Genomic DNA, 20,067 nt, shown 5'->3' on the forward strand with positions numbered 1-20,067 from the left:
ACGCCCAACGACCCAAGTTTAAATTCTCTTCATGCATTGTTGACAACGGCAGACTACCAGAGCTTGTTGTCAACACTAACGAGTACCCACATGAACAGGGAGAGTACTATTGCTTTTTTTGGGTGTATCGTGTAACCGACAGGGCCTTTTGAACCCACATCACTAGAGTAAACCTTCTGACCCTTACACCACAGTCTCGGAATTTTTTTTATGCGAGATCAGGGTTTTTGCTGACATTTTACCAAGGGGTATGGGCCTAAATCATTGGCAAAAAATTTTGAATCTACAACTCATGAGTTTACATGAAATGTCAAGCACTAACCCGACTAACCCTTGAAATGTCTGGAACCAACTCTCCCAACCCTCGAGAGTTGGGAGAGTCAATCTATTTGGCAGGATTGAGAATAGTTGTCTGACTAAACTAAACTGTGGAAAAAATGATAGGCAACTTGGTTTATAACTACTAGTATGTTAAAATATGTAGCAAAGATGAATTAAACAAAGTTAAGATATAGTAACACTATTCCCAACATATAAACTTCACTAGTTTATAAATACAACATTACATTAAAAACAAAGCATCATCAAAAAGATCAAAAAGAAGAAGAAGATAGCATCCCTCAAAACCACTTTTGCCCAGCTAAAACCTATTATGCTGCCAAGGAGAGGGGATTTTAAGCAACAAAACAGAGGAACCATCACACACTAGCATCTTAAACTATGCAGTGTAGCAAGTTGTACACTTCACTTCTACTTTTCACTTACTTCTTGTCAGTTTACAATGGGTCCATTTGAGTAACCACAATGGGGCTCCGAACCACATGCTTACCATCAGACCATGAAATTGACCCGAATACAGCACCCGAATCACCCAACACCATGTTTCGGGTATCTGCAGTAACCGTCACAATAAAACTCTGTTTCTTCACCGCTTCAGTGAAGGCTAGCTTGGCTGGCTTCACGGCCACTGTTACACCATTCGGTGACACTATTGTTGCCCGGTAAACTGAGTTCGGCTGACCCACGTTGGTCACGGTTCTAATAAACGTCTTGCTCTGAGTCTTGGCAGATGAGGTCGAATACAATGCGGTAATGGAAGGGTAGTTTAGATTCTCCGGCAATGGTTTTTTTGCTGGACACTTGGCTGGTGAATGAGTGATCACCTGAATTACCTTTGGTCCATACCCAATTGAACAAAGGAAGTTCACGTAGTCGGCATTGGTGATATCATAGACGAGTCCTGGATCCATCGCGAGACCAAGATTGAGATGCCCAGCACCAAAATCATAGGGAGTCGATGGCTTGCCGGTTGATGAATCAGTCATGGGCATCTTCCGGTTATCTATTAAGCTAGCGGTGGTCAACATTGCAGAACGAATCGCGGCTGGGCTCCAGTCAGGGTGTGCAGACTTGAGCAAGGCCGCTGCACCGCTCACGTGAGGAGCGGCCATTGAAGTTCCTGAAAGAATGTTGAATTCTGTTTTCCGTGTATCAGAGTCCAATCCGCTTGGACCAACGGCGTCGGTCCAAGCGGCAAGGATGTTCACTCCTGGTGCAATCAAGTCCGGCTTGAGAATCTCTGGGTTCATTCCGTTTGGTCCCCTACCAGAAAAGGAAGCCACAACCGGAGCCGGTTTGATACCAAGTATAGTTCCTTTGAAATCAATGGTTGCCGTCGGATTTGTGTTCGACGAAATGTAAGATTTGAGTGTTTCGCCCTCGTTCGATCCCACAGCACAAGCAGGCAAAAGGTGAGCATCGGCCACTAACCCTTCACCACTGGAGATTCCATTGGCAAGAATCATGCCTACTCCTCCAGCTTTCTTCACCACCCAACCTTTAGCCACTCTCGCACTGCTTCCACGATCACAGACCACGATTTTGCCCCTCACGAGATTCGGGTCAAGAGAATTCTCCATACAAAGTGAGTCCGAGAGGACCCCCGATTTCCCAGGATAAACCAGAGTGTACATTTGATTCTTCAATGGCGCTCCCGAAAACAGAGACACCCCAGAGACCTTGTGCCCATTTCCAAGAATGACATCTGCGGGAAAGTCTCTGTCAATTGTGCCCGCACCGACCGTGACAAGCCATGGTGCGAGGTTCATCACTGACATCCCATTAGGCCCATCGTTACCAGCCGAGGAAGACACGACCACCCCCTTCGAAACGGCCCCGTAAGAGCCAATTGCTATCGGGTCAAGATAATAAGGTGTGGAGATCCCATCACCGCCTCCGATGGAAATCGATATGACATCCACTCCATCGGCAACGGCGGCATCGAAAGCAGCCAAGATATCAGAGTCGAAGCAACCGTTTTGCTTCCAGCAAACCTTATATACCGCCAATCGCGCCTTTGGCGCCACACCTTTCGCGATTCCGTCAGCGTACCCCTCCATACTTGCACGGTAAGAGTTTCGTCCGGCGGCAGTGGACGCCGTGTGGGTTCCGTGACCGTCCGCATCTCTCGGAGATAAGAATTCAGCGGTCGCATTAATTCCGCCCAAAGGACCCCCAGATCCCGTCCCAGCTTCATGTCCTTTGGCAAAAAATCTAGCTCCGATTATCTTCCTATTACAGTTTCTGGGGCCGAATTTGACTCCAGTCTCACAAATGCCCTTCCACCTGGTTGGAACCGGCCCCAAATTGACATCAGAGAAACTCCTCCTCTCAGGCCAGATACCAGTATCAAACACTCCAATAATAACATCAGATCCGTAGTCGGATTCGGACCAGAGCCCTTGCTGGTTGCGAAGTCCAAGAAACTGAGGAGACCGCGTGGTGTGCAGTTCCCGGCGACGGTCCTCAATAACAGCTAAAATAGAAGGATTTTGGCCGAGAAAAGCTGCTCTCTCTGGAGAAAGCACAGCAGAGAAGCCATGGAAAACGGTGTCGTATGTGTGGAGGATTTGAAGAGGATCTGAGACGAACTCAGAACTGTACCAGTGGTAACTGGTTGGGAAAACGGAAGGCTTAGATTGAGAGTCGACGAGGAAGATGAAAGTTTTCTTCAGTGTCTGATCAACGGAAGTTGCAGGAACGAAGTAAGAGTAAGTGAAGAAGAGGAAAAGCAGAGTGAGGGGAGTGGAGGAGAGAAACGAAGAAGCCATGAGTGAAGTGAAGTGAGGGAGAGCGAGCGACCATCGTCCCGTGATATAATAGAAGAAGAGGTATTATTAATGTATTATTGTCTTATTCTTTTTCTTTTTAAATTTTAAAAAAATAGTAACAGATATTTGTTGGGAAGTGTGTTGTTGGGATATTATTTTAGCATTTTATATTTGTTTTGTTTTATTTTATAAAAGAGATAGTCCTTGGAGGAATGGTGCGACTCACTTTCTTTTCTTTTCTTTTGGGAACTGGACAGACTAGAGTGATGTGGGCCAGGGGGTGATGGGTACTGAGAAAATGATTAAACACCGTTGATGCACATGACATCAGTGATGGCCGTGGCCATCGGATTAATGGGAAACTCCACGGCCGCCTAGAGATTAGATAGAATTCCTTAGAACAGACTTTCTCTTTTTTTTTTTTTTTTTAAATTTTTCTCTTCTTTCAATTATATTCCATCGAGATCGAGGGCAAGAGTCCACGTGTAATTTAGTGCATAAATCACCAGACATCTAATATTTACAAAAACTCATAGCTATCACATACAGAAAATTTTCCACAACGTGAAGATAAATTGAATCAATCAAAACTCAACTACTACTGTTAGTGATAATTGAACATGATAACATTCCGAGCACATACAATTTTGCCTCAAACCTCAAAGTTATTCAACATTAAACTATCACCCCTAACTGATTAGATAAAATGATAAATCACAATCACAAAATATCTTCTCTTTTCTTTTTTTCTTAAGAAAATGATAAAATATGAATTCAAAATGCGTATGGTTGGTTGTTACAGCATTTTGATATGAATTTTGTGACACGTGTTGTTGGTTCAATAATTGAGATGGGATATATATGTGTGAGTTTCTTTGATTTGACTTGTTTCATACATTAATTATGAACTCCCCATCCCTACTCTGCTATGCATGCATCTGTGCATGGTCTAACTAACAAACTAATTCATCATAGTACAAGTGTTAAAAGAAAGCTCTTCATGCAAATTTCAAGCTCAAGCAGAGCGCGTAGTAGAGCGAGAGGGAAGTTTAGGGCAATATCAATCACATACCTGTGATCCAACGGCCAAAGTTGATCCATCATTGAATGGGCCACCATGTTTTGTTTCGGCATTGACGGTATAGATAAGTCTGTGTCTCCGTGACATGGTCCCCGTGGCAAAGATCCGATCTGTTTATATGGGGTCCCACATTAACCCTGCTCTCGCTAACATCATTGTCCTACCTTTCTTTTTGGGCTGGAAAGGTTGTCTCTTCTGCAGATGACACATGTACTGCGGCAACTACAAAACATTGGGCTTTAAGTCTAGCTGTCCAGCCCAAAGATCGACAGCTACCTAGCTAAAGGTCACGCTGCTGCCTGGTTTTGAGTCTTAATTTCCAAAGGCCCGCAATTACAGGCCGAATACAGTTGTCCAAAATTTAAGAGGCCGGGCATAGAAGAAGCTTAGCGGCCCAACATGCAGCCTCCCTTGAACAAAGCCTCAAAAACATGTGCAAAACCAACAGTATGTATACACAATTTGCCAATTCCAGCATTGTACAGAAAACAAACATGACCACCACCAATACACGAAGAAAAAAAGAGAGGCTTATTTATACACCAAGAGTTGTAGGGCCTAGAGAGGACCTGTGCTTCTTACTGATGGGTAGGTGAACGTAAACTTCATGAACGTCTTGCTTATAAATCTCTCCCTGGTCCCTATCAATGGCGTAGCAAACGTAAACAGTCTCTATCACATTGTCCAGCACATGGACAAACAAACTCAGCACTGCAATTAACAGCGCCCACGCAACAACAGCCACCAAGTATGAGTCAACGCCGAGATTGCTCACGCCCTGTAGGATAGCCCACGCCTGTTTATGCAGATCAAAATTCAGTAATTATGAAAAGAAATCAACTGCGACTTTCAACTCACAAGCTAGAAAGGAAGAATGAATAGATGGTAGATTGAAGGGATGACTTTCTTGCTATCCCATCTTATAACATATCTGTTACTTAGGTATACGTTGTACGATAAAATAGAAAGAATGAGAAATTAAAAATTATACTCACTGCTACTGCATATACTGCTGAAAGCACAAAAGTAATTGCAGCCAACAATCGAGTGGAAACAATCTCCACAAAAACTGCTGAGAGAAGATTACGCTTCAAAAGTTCATAGGTCATTCTTGCGGATCTGCAGTAAGCTTCACCAGTTATCGCAGCAAAGTTGATGGTGAACTTGTTAAGGAAATCTATTGCTGTCAGCAAGCCATTAACACAACACCGCAAAATCAGATTCGCTATTCCTGGAGCTTCTTCTCTTGCACTATCAACAGCAGCTCGCACCACACGAACAACACATAAAAGCAGCCCAGAGAGGCATAGAGTGCCGAATGAGGGGCCAAATGCATTTCTGCAAGTGTTTATAACAAAGGATGAGCTTGCTATTGGAACCATCATAGGAAGCAGACCATTATTTCTGAGGAACTTCATAAATTTGCAGACCAGGAATAATGGTGCGGACATAGAAATGTTTGAATTAAAAAATGGACATGCAAACACCCAGATGTAAGGGTAGACTCAAAAGCCATTCAAAATAATCTAATAGAACATACTTTCACGCCAATTTTCAAGAGCAAGATGACTGAAAATTACCATATCAAAGCACAGAACAGAGTCTAAAACAAAAACTATTGGAGGAATATTTTAATCAATAAACTATAGAAGCAATATTTTAATCATTGATTAATTCGAACTTGCAACTGCTACTATAATATATTAATCGACGGAAAAATCAGTAATGGAAGGCATAATAGATTCTTTAAAGGGGAGTACCAAGATAAACATGATGCGCATGTTTCCAGTATCCAAAGTAGTTGACAAGTAATATTACCAATCCCTTGTAATTCTTTGATTTGTAAAATGAACATTAATTGACATAATGAAAAAGAAGATGGTTGAAACTCTGAGAATAGCAGCAGACATTAATAGGAAGTTTAGTATGGGAAATTGGAGCTCCATAGAATTACTTCATGTAGCTCCATAGAAACCCAATGTTGAAATCCTCAATAATTGAATATCTGGTTATGACTATAGAAACAAGAAAGTTGTTAGCACCCAATTTGAATATGATAGAAACACAACCATTCTCCAGCATGACAACCTGAAAAGAAAAATGTACCAAAATACAAGATGGTATGCACTTCCAACAGACAAGAAGTTTGTCATGACCAAAACCAGGCACATAGTGGTCAAAAGGAAAGTTGTATTCATTCCAACTCTAACTAGGTTGATTGCTGCAATCTATTTGCAAATTAGATGCTTGCATGCGCGAATATACATGCAAAGCCCTTGTTCAGTAACCAGAGCACCCACACTTCAATAAAGACGAATATTTGACAGTTCCCATCTTACTTCAAACCATATGCTATATTTAACTTGGAAATCAAAGTAACAATTGGAGCTAGAACTACCTCATGTAGCCCAGTTCAACCAAATACATGACCAACGTGGGAATCAATCCATGCCAAGCCCCACAAAATCACTCGTCCAATCTCAAACTTGGGGCATCATAAAAAGTCTATAAAGACATCACAAGATTCACAACTACATGAGCAGTAGAAGCTAACACTTGAATCTCTGTTGTACGACCTGATCAATTTGATCAGGCGTCCAGAGTTTGATATACTTTCAGCTTTTACAATACAAATATCAAACCCTTGCCCTCCGTCTACTTATCCAAGGGTGTACATATACCAGTCAGCAAGAACTCCCAAAGTCATAGTGCAACGTATCTATAAACAACTCAGATTCACCATTACTTCAACTAATGAACAGAGCATAACTAGACTAACAACAAGGAATCATAGGCTAGGTCAATGCAAGTTCACATGAAAACCAATAAAAACAAGATATGGTGATTAATAAGTGAAGGAAATAGCAGGCAATCACCTCAAAGAACTTCTTATGCTTCGCTTAGGAGTTGAATCCTCCTTTGAGAAGTACCATTGTGAAATAGTTCCACTGATAACATAAACTTGAGCTTCCACCATTACTGTCAAAGACCACAACATCGTCAATATTGACAAAGCAAAGTAAGCAGGGACCCAGCTATCTTGCTTCCAAACACAAGTGTAATCTGCATTTGATTCTTTCGGCACAATCTTTCCATTCAATGTTGCAAAGACCAAAAACACCACAATTGGAGCATAATAGGCCACAAGAGAAAGCGACAATAGTGGCAACACAAGAAACAATCCCAGATTCTTCGATAAGGCATCAGATGCAACCCCAATTATCCTCACAGTCAGCTCAATTCGGTGCCAATTAGCCACGAATATCCACACAATTACCCCAATCACAACAAACACGAACACAAGTACCAAAATCCTATACAAGAAAGGGAACGAGTCGCTACAAGTGGAGCTAACCGTGCAGGCAACGAACCAATACACATTGAGAAAGATGGGTATCACAACAAAGAAAGGAAGACAGACGTAAACAATCTGTTTGGCGTAATGCTTAAGCAACAAAAGGAGTAGAAAGCAAATGGGCACACTCAAAATCAAAGTAATTACAAGCGCCCATATCAAATTCTTCAAAACCGAACTCGAGCTAGAATAAAACAACAAGTACTGGAAAAATTGCTCTTCACTATTAGACGATAGCGAGTCTTTGACGCAAGAAGTCGAATTGGAATCGTAACTATAAGAGGATAGACTGGCGTAATTGATGTTTCTGTGGAAGATGCAGAAGATGCCGAAACCGAAAGTGGCGAGGACGACGATAAAGAAGAGGATGAGGAAAGGCAGGTCCTTGAAAGGTCTTACCCCGAAGTTGTAGGATATGTGCAGGTACTGGGTCGGGTCTTCTTCCGATGGTTCTTGGTCAACGTGGGTTGTGGGTTCTTCGATCGGAGATTGAAAGTACGGTGGTTTAGAGAGCAAGGGTTGAGTTGGTGAAGAAGGGGATTCGTAGAGGTAAGTGGGTTTGTTGTTTTCTTCACTACTCTCCATCACAGATGAAACAGAGATAGAGAGAAGGAGGGAGTTTCACAGAGAAGGTAAAGGATGTTGCAGAGATGGTTATGGTTGCTCCCGGAGAATTTCTGTTGACCGTGACACTAGTTCGTAGACAACTAAGACAAGTTGGTATGGTCAAGAGCGGGACAAGATGACTTGTACTGGAATAATTTGCTGGTAGCAATAATATTTACCTTCTCTTAGTTTTGCATCTGCATATTTTCATAGATAAGTGGCTCAATGGCGAGGAATTTCTCAATTTCACTCATGTTTAAAAAATTGACAAAGTTTTTCGTTGATTGCTGGCAAACGCAACCCTCATCTTATGCAGTAGCCATGAAAACTATACAATGCCCACCCAACGTTTCCAATCTGTGTTTATTGCAATTGGGCTTAGTCAAGATGTGTAAAAACCCAATGTGTTTTACTCTGAATTCTTAATGGCAAATATTCAGTGTCCATTGTCGAATCTTTAATAAAAAAAAACTGGCTGTATGTTTAGAAAAAAAATTTAAAAAAAATCAATAATTTGATTACAAAAAGAAAATAATAACATCAATATGAAGTAGTCAACAAATTGGAGAAAAATATTTGTAAAACAAGGTCAAACCAAATAAAATATGAAATCCTTGCTTCACATAATCAAGGGAGATCAAAGTCAACGAGTTTTGAGTATATCTAAACATTCACATTTCCACTGCCTCTTGAAAGACATTCAAGGCAGAAGAGATCATCAGGTTCAATTAGACTTCCATGGAAGCCATCAAGAGGTACATCATTTTCCTTGGTTTTGGTCAATATGCTTATGATTTATGAACAGATTGTTTACCCTTTCTCTTTTTTTCCCTCTCTTCTATTAGGCCTGAAGATGTTGTTACTGTCAATGTTCATGCTGCCAAAGAATTGCTCAGCTCGGGTTACTTGTACTTGGATGTAAGGTAGGATATCAGAAGTTGAAATTAGCATCAAAGTATTGCAGTTTATAGGAAAATAAAACTTTCCATTTATTCATCCAAAACACTCATATTGTATTATTAGGACAATTGAGGAATTCAACAAGAGCCATGTTGACAGTGCCTTGAATGTTCCTTACATGTTCAAAACACAAGAAGAAGGCAAGCAGCTCTGACCTCAGACTTTTAAATTTGGCCAAAAAAACCCAGATGTTTGAAAAACTCAATACTTTGCAAATCAGTAGAAAACAAATTGCTTATGTTGAACAGGTAGAGTGAAAAACCCTGAATTCCAGAACCAAGTTGCCACCATCTGCAAGAAAGAGGATCACTTAGTTGTGGTAACTAATTACATCCGACTTTCACTCAAATTGACAATGAAAATTTTTTTTGTTCTGAAATTAGTTATTTTATTCCCAATATATTGATATTGAAGGGTTGCAACAGTGGAGGAAGATCACTAAAGGCCTGCGTTGATCTTCTAAATGCAGTAAGTTTATCATAAACTTGTGAGTAATGCTATTGCAATTTTTGGTCAATGAAAAAGTTGTCAAGTTCCAACTCAATTATTGAATGTTCAAAAGCTCCAATTTGGGAACCAAAAGTTGAAAATTATTCACATATGCACATACGAGCAAATTGTTCACTGTTCGGGCATATTTCTTATATTGATTTTTTATGCCACATTAGCGACTTTACTATCCGAAAAGTGGGAAATCTGTCCATATATGTATATTAAAACAATTTTCAACTTTGAATTCTCAAGTTAAAAGATTTGAATATTCAATAACTGAGTTGTCAGTATTTCAGCCTAATTTTTTTAGTGGACTTTCAAAATTCCACTCTGTTATCCTTGGTAAGCTTTGGATGACCAAAAATGAAAGTAATCAGGGCTTTGCGAATGTGACTAACATGGAAGGGGGTTACTCTGCATGGGTAGACAGTGGTCTTGCTGGAGATAAGCCTGCAGAAGAGCTTAAAACAGCTTGCAAGTTCCGACCCTGAAATCTGTATTTGCTTGCTTCATTTTATCTCCAAATAATTGAACATTTACAGTTCAAGCTACTGTTCTATATCAGTAAATTTAACTCACAATTGTCTAACGATAGTAACTATCAAAACAATAACAATGTCTTCTCAAAGACTAAGTTTCATGCTTGATCAAACCATAACATGTAGATCCTTACTACAGATTTTCCTCTGATTGCTAAACAACAGAACAATTTTGTATCAACATACAAACAGATACAGAGCATGCTACAAGATTTCCACAACTAGGACTACTGTATCCAAATCATGAACAGTATATATTCGAGTACGTGATAGAGTAGTGAACCAATTATCTATTTCTCAAAACAAGAAAAGAGGCTAAAGAACTCTATAAAGAATAACTTCGTCTCTGATGAGCTTCATCTTTCCTCATCCCACTTGTTCTTGGGTATCTCTCCAGAGTCAGCAATGATTACTTTCTTTCTAGGTTTCCCATTGTAGGTTCCTGCTCCTCCTTCGATGGCATATACAGTATCCATCCCTTGAATAACCTTGCCAAAAACAACATGCTCTCCGTCCAACCTAATAAGTCGACTAATAAGTTAGAATGTAAATCATATAGGTCTAAACTGCAAGCAACGTGCATTTGAGACTCTCAACTAAAGGAATAGAAGTACTAACACCGCCACCTTCTTAGGGAAAGATTCATGCTCATGCTTTGTCAAAAATATAACTATCCACTAACTTTGGACAGGTCAACTCTGTTATATTCTTATCCTTTGCTTGTTTCTGCCACTAAAGAATCACTTACCAGCTAGCCTTGACAGTTGTAATAAAAAATTGTGAGCCATTGGAATCAGGTCCAGAGTTCACCATGGATAAAACACCTACAAAAATAATCTAAATTTTTGAGAGAGATGACCACCTGTAAAATACAGAAAATTGTAGTTTCGGCAAACAAAAACAACATTTGTGCAAACAAAACATAACCACAAAATATAGTTACATTGAGTACCTGCATGCGCATGCTTTATCTTAAAATTCTCGTCGGGAAAAGTCCCACCGTAAATAGATTCGCTACCCCTGCCATCCCCATAGATTATATCTCCACCTTGAATTACGAATCCAGATATTATATGATGAAATGGTTTTCCCTTATAGTGGAGATGCTTTCCATTCTTTCCAGTAACCCTTTCTCCTGCAATTTGAAGAATAACTAAGACCTCGCACATTAACAACGATGATGATCTGAAATTAATCAAAAGGCTAAACAAACAAGCACCTGTGCACAAAGCCCTAAAGTTCTCTGCATCAAAATTCAGGAAAAGAAAAGAAGAGAAGAATCAGTATTGACTAACATGCATATAAACCAAATACATTAGCAAAAATAAAATATTATAAAACACACAAATATTACACAATGCCCAGATTTTAAATTCCAGTAACCTAATGCCTATACGGAGAAGCTAAATAACTCCTATGACCTTTTATTCTGCAAGGTCTAAGAAGATGCAAAGATGGTCTGGTATTCGCCACAAACCTTTGAGATATTTTGAATTAAATTGACATGACCTACTTTCATGACATCTATCCGCCACTGGATTAAAGGGGAAAAAAATCTAAGATCCTGTTATTTAAGTATATTTACTCAAAAAAAAAGTTCCTACCGACAGTCTTCGGAACAACTTGGCCATATAGTCCAATGACAATTCTACCTGTCAAAATAAACTTATTTTGTCAAATAATAAGAGATGGGATCAAAAGATATCAAAAAAATACTAATAGCTTGCTGTATAGACTGACAGCTAATTGAACATGGGTGGTTTAGACAATAACTTTTTCGTCATTAAAGCAACAAAGAAGGCAACAAGTTTAGAGTATCACAAATATATATATTTTTTAACTGGGATTTTACTTACAAGCGTTATCATTGTAAAGATGCAAAAGCATACCTAAACGTTGCTTATCAATATCAATATCCAAGTATACTCTATGAGTAATTTCATACACCTCTTCTGCTTTCTCTTCCTCCTGCGCGTATGATCAGAAGGCATGGGATCAGTTTTCCACATACAGAAGTACAGGCAAATCGAGTAGGTTGTTGAGTAAGAAAATGCAGTTATTTGAAGGGTAACCCACATTGAGGCCAGATAAGTAAGGAGGGAAGAAATGAGGCAAATTTCCAATCCTGTTCTTTGCCATGGGACTCCAACCACAATGTTATAATATCATTGTTTAGACGTGGCTCAAAAATAAAATAGTAAGAAATATGTAAAAGAAGGGACACAAATATCTCAAACAGACAACAAAGAAGTATAATCAGGCCTCAGCTAAATGCACAATCGCGCACGAAAAATCCACAATCCAATTGAGAGATGCATTTTATATCTGTTTCACAAGCCTCAAAAATGGAGCTGCAATTCAACTTCTTTATGTCCATAATGGAGTATTTCGGATGTAATATCCGATCAACAACAGATCCCCACTGCACAATATAACATGATTGTCGTCATCGCACAAGCCCCAAATTAGCAATTAGATCCCTAACATACATTGCTACACGCTTTACGCAGATTAGCAACCAAAGAATGTACCTTTTTGTGACCGGTGAAAGCAAAAATGAGGAAAATCGAGAGGACTATCAGGAGGAGCAGGCACCGTGGCTGAACCAAAATCGAGATCAGTCGACGCATCGTTTTGAGATACTTTCTCCTTCAATCTCTCTAATAATTTCGAGGTCAGTATAAGTCTCTGCTCTCTCGATTCTCCATGAACTACAAATCTTCACTTCCGCACTGTCAGTAGCCCCTCACAGAGATGTTTCCGGTGGAGGCATTGAAGAGCGAAGAACTTCTGTTCCCATCTTTGGGCCTGTTCACGAAGAAGATCCACAGCTTCAGAAGAAAATAATTGGATGGAATTTGGGCTACAAAGTCCATGGGTATCATTTTGGGCCTTGATTTGTACTTAGTACTAACTATATTCGGTTTGTGGGCCTCAATTCGTATCCACTCTCGCAGGCCGCAGCAGCATCAAAGGACCACATTTGGTCCGGTTGAAAGGAAGCTGAACCTTTCTCGACCATACCTATCTATTATCTATATGATGCAAGCGTGCTTGTTGCAGACATGAAAACTTTCTTTACTTTGTAGAAATGCCAGAAATGAAATGCAGGAGTGAAGGACCAGGCTTGAAACCAAAGTTAACATCATGACTCAACATAATATTGTTCGCTTTGGGTCAGAGGTCCACACAACTTTGTTTTCTAGGTGCATCACCATTAGTTCTTAGACCCCAAAAAACTCGTTAGTTGTATGGGAGGAACTAGACCTTTACTTATATGTCACTCGGTTTGGTTACGTCAAGATATGGGATAAAGCCTCTCACTTGTGAATTAGGTTATGTCAGACTCAACAAGTGGACAAATAGATGTCATGTCCAAATGGACCAAGTCTTAGCTCTAACGCCATGTTATAAAATTCAACCCAAACACTACAAACAAATATTGTTCACTTTGCATCAAAGGCTCACACGATTTTGCTTTTCTTGAGCCATCACCATTAGTTTTTAAGCTTAGAAAACACGTTGGTGGTGTAAGGAAGACATTTACTTATATGTTACTCAGTTGAGCTATGTCAATATGATGTGTGGTAAAGGATTTAGGGTTTAGGGTTTACACTTTCACTAGACTATGGTCCCTCATGAGTCATGCCACACTAACCCAAATCACCAACTTCCTATTTTTCTCTTTGCTTGTCATTGCCTAGTATACATCTTAAGCATTGGTCTGGTCTGTTCTGGTCTTAACAAAATTCTTTAATACAAATTGCAATCACTATCTGTGAGTTTTTTTACCTGTTCTATTTTTGATATTTTTCTAATAGAAGCAATTGGTGGGTACGTCTTAAATTCTGAACACTAAAACTACGATGTATTAGTTAGAAGTTCCTTTTCTTTCACATCAATTCAAAGCAAGCCCGTGAGACCTAAGAATGGGCAAGTATCAATACATCCAAACCTTGTAATTAATGTCATCCGTACAAGGCAGGAAACCCCTTGTTTTCTTTTTTCTTTTCACTGTGTGTACAAGGTACAAGGCAGGAGGTTGATTTAGGAATAGCTGGCTTAACAAAGAATGGCCTAATTGACTCCAACTCCTTGCCATCAAGAGCTAAACGGAATACTCATATAAAGCATGTGAACACAGCACAGACTTTGCACACTATTCCCTTGTGACCTTACCTCCCTCATAAAGCAGACACACCACTTCTGTTTCCCACCCTTGTGACTTACCTCCATTGCCATTAAAGTACAGGAGAGAGTTTCAGTTTCAGACCTTCCAAGATGAAATACAGTACACCTACATTGGGTTTCTTAGCTTTCTGGCTTCTTCTCCTATGCCCTTATTTTTCTGCTTCAGATGGTTCTTTCTCCCTCTCTTTCACTGGTTCAAGTATCTAATTTTGATGGGTTTTGAAAAACTTTTGATGGGTTTTGTTCCTTCTTTTCCTATTTTGCAGATGGAATATTATATGATTTTACAGCTTATAGAGAGGTATTTGTTTTATCTGGACAATATTCCTAGTGTTGGCTTGATATGTAAATAGCATCTGAGGAATTGAATGGTTGGACAGTGTAAAGACCAACCTGTGAAGCCTCTCTACAATGGGGGGATTCTCAAAGACAAGGGTCCTGTTGACAGGCAAAGTGTTGGAGAGTATGCAACGAGTGATTATTCACCGGCTTTTATATTGCACAATCTCACTCAGGGCACCATATATTGCTTCTCAAGTATGTTCTTCTTATCCTCTCTCTACAAAAACAATCTTCTGTACAAGTTCCAGGAAATGTCAGATACATAAACTGGACAAAAGTAGCTCAGCGATTATCGCTAGTATTTTTTCTTTGGTGAATGACTAAAGGAATGCAAATAGTCTCTGTCAATAGTCCCTTGTGCTGAAGAAACTAGGTAATATATAGCACAGCAACATTAAGCACGTTTTTTCAGTATGGTCTCTCTCTTGATGCTCTGCAGGCTGGATAAAAATAGAGGGTGCAGATTCCGCTCCTGTACGAGCGAGCTTGATGATGAACAATGCCACCGTATACGATTGTATAGGATCTGTTTTGGCTAAAAGTGGATGCTGGTCATTTCTAAAAGGGGGTTTTGTTCTTGATTCACCATCAAAGTTATCCATACTATACTTTCAGGTACACCCAGCCAATTGATTTTACAAACTGTGAAAAAATTAGATCAAAATTTTGTAATTTAGACATGAAAGTTCTGGTTTTGCAGAGTTCATACGGTAAAGATGTTAAAATAGCAGTTGCGAGTTCTTCATTACAGGCATTTAGTGATCAAGAATGGAGAACAAATCAACAGTACATAATTAACACTGTAACTACTCGTAACACCTCATGCTTGATTTACTGTGTCACAGAATTTTTTGCTATCAAGTTCTGATACTTGATTTCCTTTGTAGAAAAGAAAACGCGCTGCAACGATTCATGTGGCAGATAGCAATGGAGATACACTACAAGGAGCAACCATTACGATAACACAAGTCGCAAAAGACTTCCCTTTTGGATCTGCAATTGCCAGTACCATTCTTGGAAATGGGGCTTATCAGGTATTTACCTTGTTATGAACTGCAAACATGATTCTAAGTCGAATGTTGCGAAGACGTTATGGCTAATGGTGCTTACTCTTGTCGTGCCAGAAATGGTTCGCTAAGCGATTCAATGCAGCGGTATTTGAAAATGAACTGAAATGGTATGCAACAGAACCCCAACAAGGGAATATCAACTACACAAGAGCAGACCAGATGATGGAATTTGTTAGATCAAACCAAATAATTGTAAGAGGCCACAATATTTTCTGGGAAGACCCAAAGTACATACCAGCATGGGTTCGTAATCTTACAGGTCCTGCACTAAAATCAGCAGTCCAAGAACGGATACAAAGCCTGATGTGCAAATACAAAGAAGAGTTCATACACTGGGATGTCAGCAATGAAATGCTTCACTTTGATTTCTACGAGCAGAATCTGGGCCCGAATGCTACATTGAACTTCTACGAGACAGCACATAAATCAGACCCATTGGCGACGTTGTTTATGAACGACTACAATGTGGTGGAGACTTGCAGTGATGTTAAATCCACAGTTGACAACTTCATTTTGAGGCAAAGAGAACTTGAACTTGGCGGAGTATCAATGGATGGAATTGGCTTAGAGGGTCATTTTGCAAAGCCTAATCTTCCTCTCACAAGGGCAATTCTTGACAAATTGGCCACACTTGGGCTTCCAATCTGGCTAACTGAGGTTGATATTAGCAGTAACTTTGATAAGCAAACACAGGTAAGCAACTTCTATCAGAAACTCTATAAAATCGAACATTTCTGAACTGGGTTGTCTATTTTGGCGTGTAATATGCAGGCTGTGTACTTGGAACAAGTATTAAGAGAAGGGTTTTCACATCCTTCTGTGAACGGGATAATGCTTTGGACTGCACTTCATCCTAATGGGTGTTACCAAATGTGCCTAACCGATAATGATCTGCAAAACCTGCCTGCCGGTGACACGGTCGACAAGCTCTTAGAGGAATGGGAAACTGGGGACATTGCGGCTCAGACAGATGAACATGGTTCACACAGCTTTCTTGGTTTCTTAGGTGAATACAGAGTTACTGTCAAATATGGAAACGGTACTAAAAATTCAACTTTCTCGCTCTGTTCAGGCCGAGAAACTAAACATTTTAGTATTCAGCTGTAGGCAACATACAGAGTTACAGATACAACAAGCAACTGAATGAGCTTAGGTTCAGCATTGAAGTTCTCCATTTTATGCTGATGCCACTGGTGTCTAGAAACAACAAATATATGATGTGTATGAAGGTCCTTTGACCCTTCTACATCATGTACCCAAATGAAAAAAGTGTCAGCAAACAAATGATCCCACCGGTTAACTTCATTCCTTATGCACTGAACATGCAAAGAATCACAACATTCAAGTTATCAAATCCACCTTCCCCTTCCTCTTCTTCCTTCCGTAAAGAATGTAGAGCAAATTAGAAAAATAAAACATGAACAATGCAATCACTTCAGAAAAAACAGGGAGAGCACAATCTCATATATCGAATCTACATGAGTGAAAGGACTAAAGCCTTTGTTTTTGAACAACCCAATAGAACAACAAACAAACAGAAGATCATAAGGAAAGGATCAAACCAGCATGTATATAATTCTGTGTTATCAACACTTGATTACAGAGAGAGCTCACAAAAAAGCATTTTCACCATCTACTACTCATCTCTTACTTCAACAAAAGCCATGCCATAACCCATAAAAGTTCAAACGATCCGATTAAAAGCCTAAGAAACCAAATCAAAAATAAAGACCCAACAATAACAAGATAATCCTTGAAAGCAACAAAAAAAAAGGCCAAACATAATACCTAAACCAAGCAAGAAACTAAAGCAGACCCGAAGACGACTGAAAAGAGAGGTAAGTCAAATGTGTAGATACACACTCAACCAACCAACCTCCTTCACTCAACGAGCGCTGTTTGGGCACTCCCTAGCAAAGTGACCAGAACCACCGCAGTTGTAGCAGCCACCGCCGCCACCACTGCCGCCTCCACCTCCATATCGGCCACCGCCGCCACCGCTACCTCCCTGAGGACAATCCCTAGCCATATGTCCCGACTCCCCACAACTATAACAGCCACCACCACCGCCGCCGCCGCCATAGCCTCCACCTCCAGAGCGATATCCTCCACCGCCCCCACCACCACTTCGATCAGATCTCCCACCATATCCTCCACCATAACTACCACCCCCTCCGTAGCCACCGCCGCCGCCTCCACGAGAGCCTCTACCACCGCCGCCGCCTCCGCCTCCGCGGGTGCTTCCCTGAACAGGCTCACCGTTTGGTCCAGTGACATCAACGGCTTTGGTGCGGCCGTCAGATCCCTGCTCGATCTGGAACTCGACCTCCTCCTCGTCACCTAGGCTGCGGAAACCCTCGGATCGGATCGAGGACTGGTGGACGAACAGATCGTCGCCGCCATCGTCAGGGGTTATGAAGCCGAAACCCTTGGTGTCATTGAACCACTTAACCTTCCCTGTCAACCTCTCACCCATCTTCACAAACCCTAAACCTGAGAGAGAATAAACAAATCGCACTCTCTCTCACACTCTTTGCGCCTCAACTGCCTCAAGGTGACTTTGGCGAGAAGGGGTATATAGGGCTACTTATATATTCGATTTTTGGATTTACAAAAAAAAAAAATTATTTATTTTAATTTTGTTTTCAGGAATATAGAGCCACGGGTTCGTTTATTTGACGGAGTTGATCTAAGGTTAGGGGCTCTGAACCGTTCGATTAAGATGATGCGCTGGAATCTGAAGCGGCTTTTCAATTCCCGTTGTTTATCCTTGGGAAGTAGGATTTATGATAGGGGTACTTTCGGGAAAGGCAAATATTTATTTTCTATATATAAATATTTATTTAGTTTTTTTTTTATAACCCTAGATGGTGTTGGTACTGGTGATGGTACAGGTACAGATGCCAGAGGAGACCCACACGAAAATTTCCTAAGAAGACTTACTTATTTCTTTTTTTAAATCTTAAGATTTTTATCCCTTATGAGATTAACGTAAGCCAACGAATGACACGTAAGCAAAATTCAATCCTTCTACCAATAAGAGGTGGTTTGGTTGACAATCGATTGTGCTAGACATATGTGTACCAATATTCGATTTTTAATTGTAAACATATTTTTTTACGGTATTTGAAAAAGAAAATCTAGTCTTTTTCACATAATCAAATTGTTTTATGGGCTTAAGACAATGATGACGGCCCATTTCTCTATGATATTTTAAAAAAAAATTCAATCCCTCTCACATAATCAATTCGATTTTTGGGCTTAAGATAATGGCAACGACCCAAGAAGAATTAAATCGCGCAAGCGTTTGGCCCAAAATGGATAATATTTGTTTATAGTGTCTGGGGTATATTTTCTAACATGGTATTAGAGCTTGATCCACTTGGACATAACCTTTACATGTCAACTTTTTGGGTCCGACGTAACCCATCCTACAAGTGCGAGGGATTGTTATGATTTTATCTCACATCGTATTGATATAACCTAACTGAGTGACATATAAGCAAATATCTCTAGTATATCTCACACAACCAACATGTTTTCAGGGCCTAAAAACCAATGACGACCACCTAAGGAGCACAAAATCATAAGACTATTTGATCAAAAGTCAAACAATGTATGTGTTTGGCAGTGTGTTTGTAATGCGTTAAGGTGCACCTCACCTCACACCACCACAGTTTTTTGTGACACGCCAACCGCTTTTATAACATAACTCACCTCACAGCACCACGCTTCACCTCATAACACTCTCAAACGCTTACAATATATGTTGAATTGTCCCACGTAATCAAATTAGGTCAATTATTTTATTTTATATTAATGTACAATATAAAAGTTAAGTAATTTTATATTAATATTATTAGTCATCTAATATAACTGTAATTTAGATACGTCAAACGCACTTCACAACACCGCACCACAGTTTTAAAAGCGATGCGTCAAACAACTTTTACGTTCCAACTCACCTCACAGCACCATATTTTTATAAGTCACAGCACCGTATAACACTTCACAACAATTTACAACACTTCCAAACAACATCAATATTGGTTTATAGTGTTTGAGTTTGATTTTTAACATTATAATCCATTATTATTAGAAAAATTACCTACATTTGTCTCGAAATCTCATCCCACTGAACTCAAGAGGTCAAACTGTCAGATTGTACTTTCTCTTAACCTGGAGTGCCTAAACTGGTTATGTAAATACAAATTTGAAAATGTGACAGCCAATTATTAATAATAATTATTTATTTGGAATTATTATAATTACTTGTTTTGCTGTTTTCTCCTCTTCAATGCATTCACCAATAATAATTCTA

At 39.8% G+C, this 20,067-nt stretch overlaps 6 protein-coding genes across 7 annotated transcripts; 2 read left to right on the plus strand and 4 right to left on the minus strand.

Annotated features, from left to right (window-relative positions):
* Positions 1-496: 496 nt before the first annotated feature.
* On the minus strand, positions 497-3,143 carry LOC119991719 (subtilisin-like protease SBT1.6). Its single transcript, XM_038838137.1, has one exon. The coding sequence runs from the start codon at positions 3,108-3,110 to the stop codon at positions 777-779; it is 2,334 nt and encodes a 777-aa protein (XP_038694065.1). The 5' UTR covers positions 3,111-3,143; the 3' UTR covers positions 497-776.
* A 1,424-nt stretch (positions 3,144-4,567) lies between these two features.
* LOC119992281 (CTL-like protein DDB_G0288717) lies at positions 4,568-8,391 on the minus strand. Its single transcript, XM_038838983.1, has 3 exons — positions 7,068-8,391; positions 5,187-5,529; positions 4,568-4,987 (listed from the first exon to the last, which is right to left on the minus strand). Exons 1-3 carry the CDS (start codon positions 8,129-8,131, stop codon positions 4,727-4,729), a joined length of 1,668 nt encoding a protein of 555 aa, XP_038694911.1. The 5' UTR covers positions 8,132-8,391; the 3' UTR covers positions 4,568-4,726.
* A 334-nt stretch (positions 8,392-8,725) lies between these two features.
* On the plus strand, positions 8,726-10,321 carry LOC119991228 (protein HIGH ARSENIC CONTENT 1, mitochondrial). The gene is made up of 6 exons (XM_038837516.1): positions 8,726-8,907; positions 8,998-9,075; positions 9,176-9,252; positions 9,361-9,431; positions 9,527-9,580; positions 9,982-10,321. The coding sequence occupies exons 1-6, from the start codon at positions 8,891-8,893 to the stop codon at positions 10,093-10,095; spliced, it is 411 nt and encodes a 136-aa protein (XP_038693444.1). The 5' UTR covers positions 8,726-8,890; the 3' UTR covers positions 10,096-10,321.
* LOC119991226 (peptidyl-prolyl cis-trans isomerase CYP21-1-like) lies at positions 10,225-12,962 on the minus strand. 2 transcript variants are annotated; one of them, XM_038837514.1, is made up of 8 exons: positions 12,675-12,962; positions 12,220-12,565; positions 12,033-12,111; positions 11,748-11,795; positions 11,363-11,386; positions 11,096-11,278; positions 10,892-10,967; positions 10,225-10,662 (listed from the first exon to the last, which is right to left on the minus strand). In XM_038837514.1, the coding sequence occupies exons 2-8, from the start codon at positions 12,280-12,282 to the stop codon at positions 10,500-10,502; spliced, it is 636 nt and encodes a 211-aa protein (XP_038693442.1). In that variant the 5' UTR covers positions 12,283-12,565; positions 12,675-12,962; the 3' UTR covers positions 10,225-10,499. The 2 variants fall into 2 exon arrangements, with proteins under 2 accessions (XP_038693442.1, XP_038693441.1); XM_038837513.1 differs by lacking the exon at positions 12,220-12,565 and having other exon boundaries at positions 12,675-12,961.
* Positions 12,963-14,265: 1,303 nt separating this feature from the next.
* Positions 14,266-17,534, plus strand: LOC119991225 (endo-1,4-beta-xylanase 5). The gene is made up of 8 exons (XM_038837512.1): positions 14,266-14,503; positions 14,601-14,635; positions 14,715-14,871; positions 15,116-15,291; positions 15,377-15,478; positions 15,564-15,710; positions 15,801-16,439; positions 16,518-17,534. Exons 1-8 carry the CDS (start codon positions 14,425-14,427, stop codon positions 16,851-16,853), a joined length of 1,671 nt encoding a protein of 556 aa, XP_038693440.1. The 5' UTR covers positions 14,266-14,424; the 3' UTR covers positions 16,854-17,534.
* On the minus strand, positions 17,285-18,316 carry LOC119991227 (glycine-rich protein 2-like). Its single transcript, XM_038837515.1, has one exon. The coding sequence runs from the start codon at positions 18,220-18,222 to the stop codon at positions 17,632-17,634; it is 591 nt and encodes a 196-aa protein (XP_038693443.1). The 5' UTR covers positions 18,223-18,316; the 3' UTR covers positions 17,285-17,631.
* Positions 18,317-20,067: the final 1,751 nt, after the last annotated feature.

The sequence above is a fragment of the Tripterygium wilfordii genome, chromosome 22 (assembly GCF_013401445.1).
Source record: "Tripterygium wilfordii isolate XIE 37 chromosome 22, ASM1340144v1, whole genome shotgun sequence".
NCBI classification, from domain to species: Eukaryota; Viridiplantae; Streptophyta; class Magnoliopsida; order Celastrales; family Celastraceae; genus Tripterygium; species Tripterygium wilfordii.

Excerpts from the sequence above, each read along its gene's own strand:
- LOC119991225 (XM_038837512.1), top strand. The coding sequence starts at position 14,425 with ATGAAATACAGTACACCTACATTGGGTTTCTTAGCTTTCTGGCTTCTT. Across the intron at positions 14,636-14,714 it reads ATTTTACAGCTTATAGAGAG|TGTAAAGACCAACCTGTGAA; the intron begins GTATTTGTTTTA and ends ATGGTTGGACAG. Across the intron at positions 15,479-15,563 it reads AACAGTACATAATTAACACT|AAAAGAAAACGCGCTGCAAC; the intron begins GTAACTACTCGT and ends TTTCCTTTGTAG.
- LOC119991227 (XM_038837515.1), bottom strand. The coding sequence starts at position 18,222 with ATGGGTGAGAGGTTGACAGGGAAGGTTAAGTGGTTCAATGACACCAAG.
- LOC119991228 (XM_038837516.1), top strand. Across the intron at positions 9,076-9,175 it reads TACTTGTACTTGGATGTAAG|GACAATTGAGGAATTCAACA; the intron begins GTAGGATATCAG and ends TTGTATTATTAG. Across the intron at positions 9,581-9,981 it reads GCGTTGATCTTCTAAATGCA|GGCTTTGCGAATGTGACTAA; the intron begins GTAAGTTTATCA and ends GAAAGTAATCAG.
- LOC119992281 (XM_038838983.1), bottom strand. The coding sequence starts at position 8,131 with ATGGAGAGTAGTGAAGAAAACAACAAACCCACTTACCTCTACGAATCC. Across the intron at positions 5,530-7,067 it reads AGCATAAGAAGTTCTTTGAG|AAATGCATTTGGCCCCTCAT; the intron begins GTGATTGCCTGC and ends AAACACTTGCAG. Across the intron at positions 4,988-5,186 it reads CAGCAGTATATGCAGTAGCA|GCGTGGGCTATCCTACAGGG; the intron begins GTGAGTATAATT and ends CTGCATAAACAG.
- LOC119991226 (XM_038837513.1), bottom strand. The coding sequence starts at position 12,773 with ATGCGTCGACTGATCTCGATTTTGGTTCAGCCACGGTGCCTGCTCCTC. Across the intron at positions 12,112-12,674 it reads CTTTCACCGGTCACAAAAAG|GAGGAAGAGAAAGCAGAAGA; the intron begins GTACATTCTTTG and ends TCATACGCGCAG. Across the intron at positions 11,796-12,032 it reads TATTGATAAGCAACGTTTAG|GTAGAATTGTCATTGGACTA; the intron begins GTATGCTTTTGC and ends TTATTTTGACAG.
- LOC119991719 (XM_038838137.1), bottom strand. The coding sequence starts at position 3,110 with ATGGCTTCTTCGTTTCTCTCCTCCACTCCCCTCACTCTGCTTTTCCTC.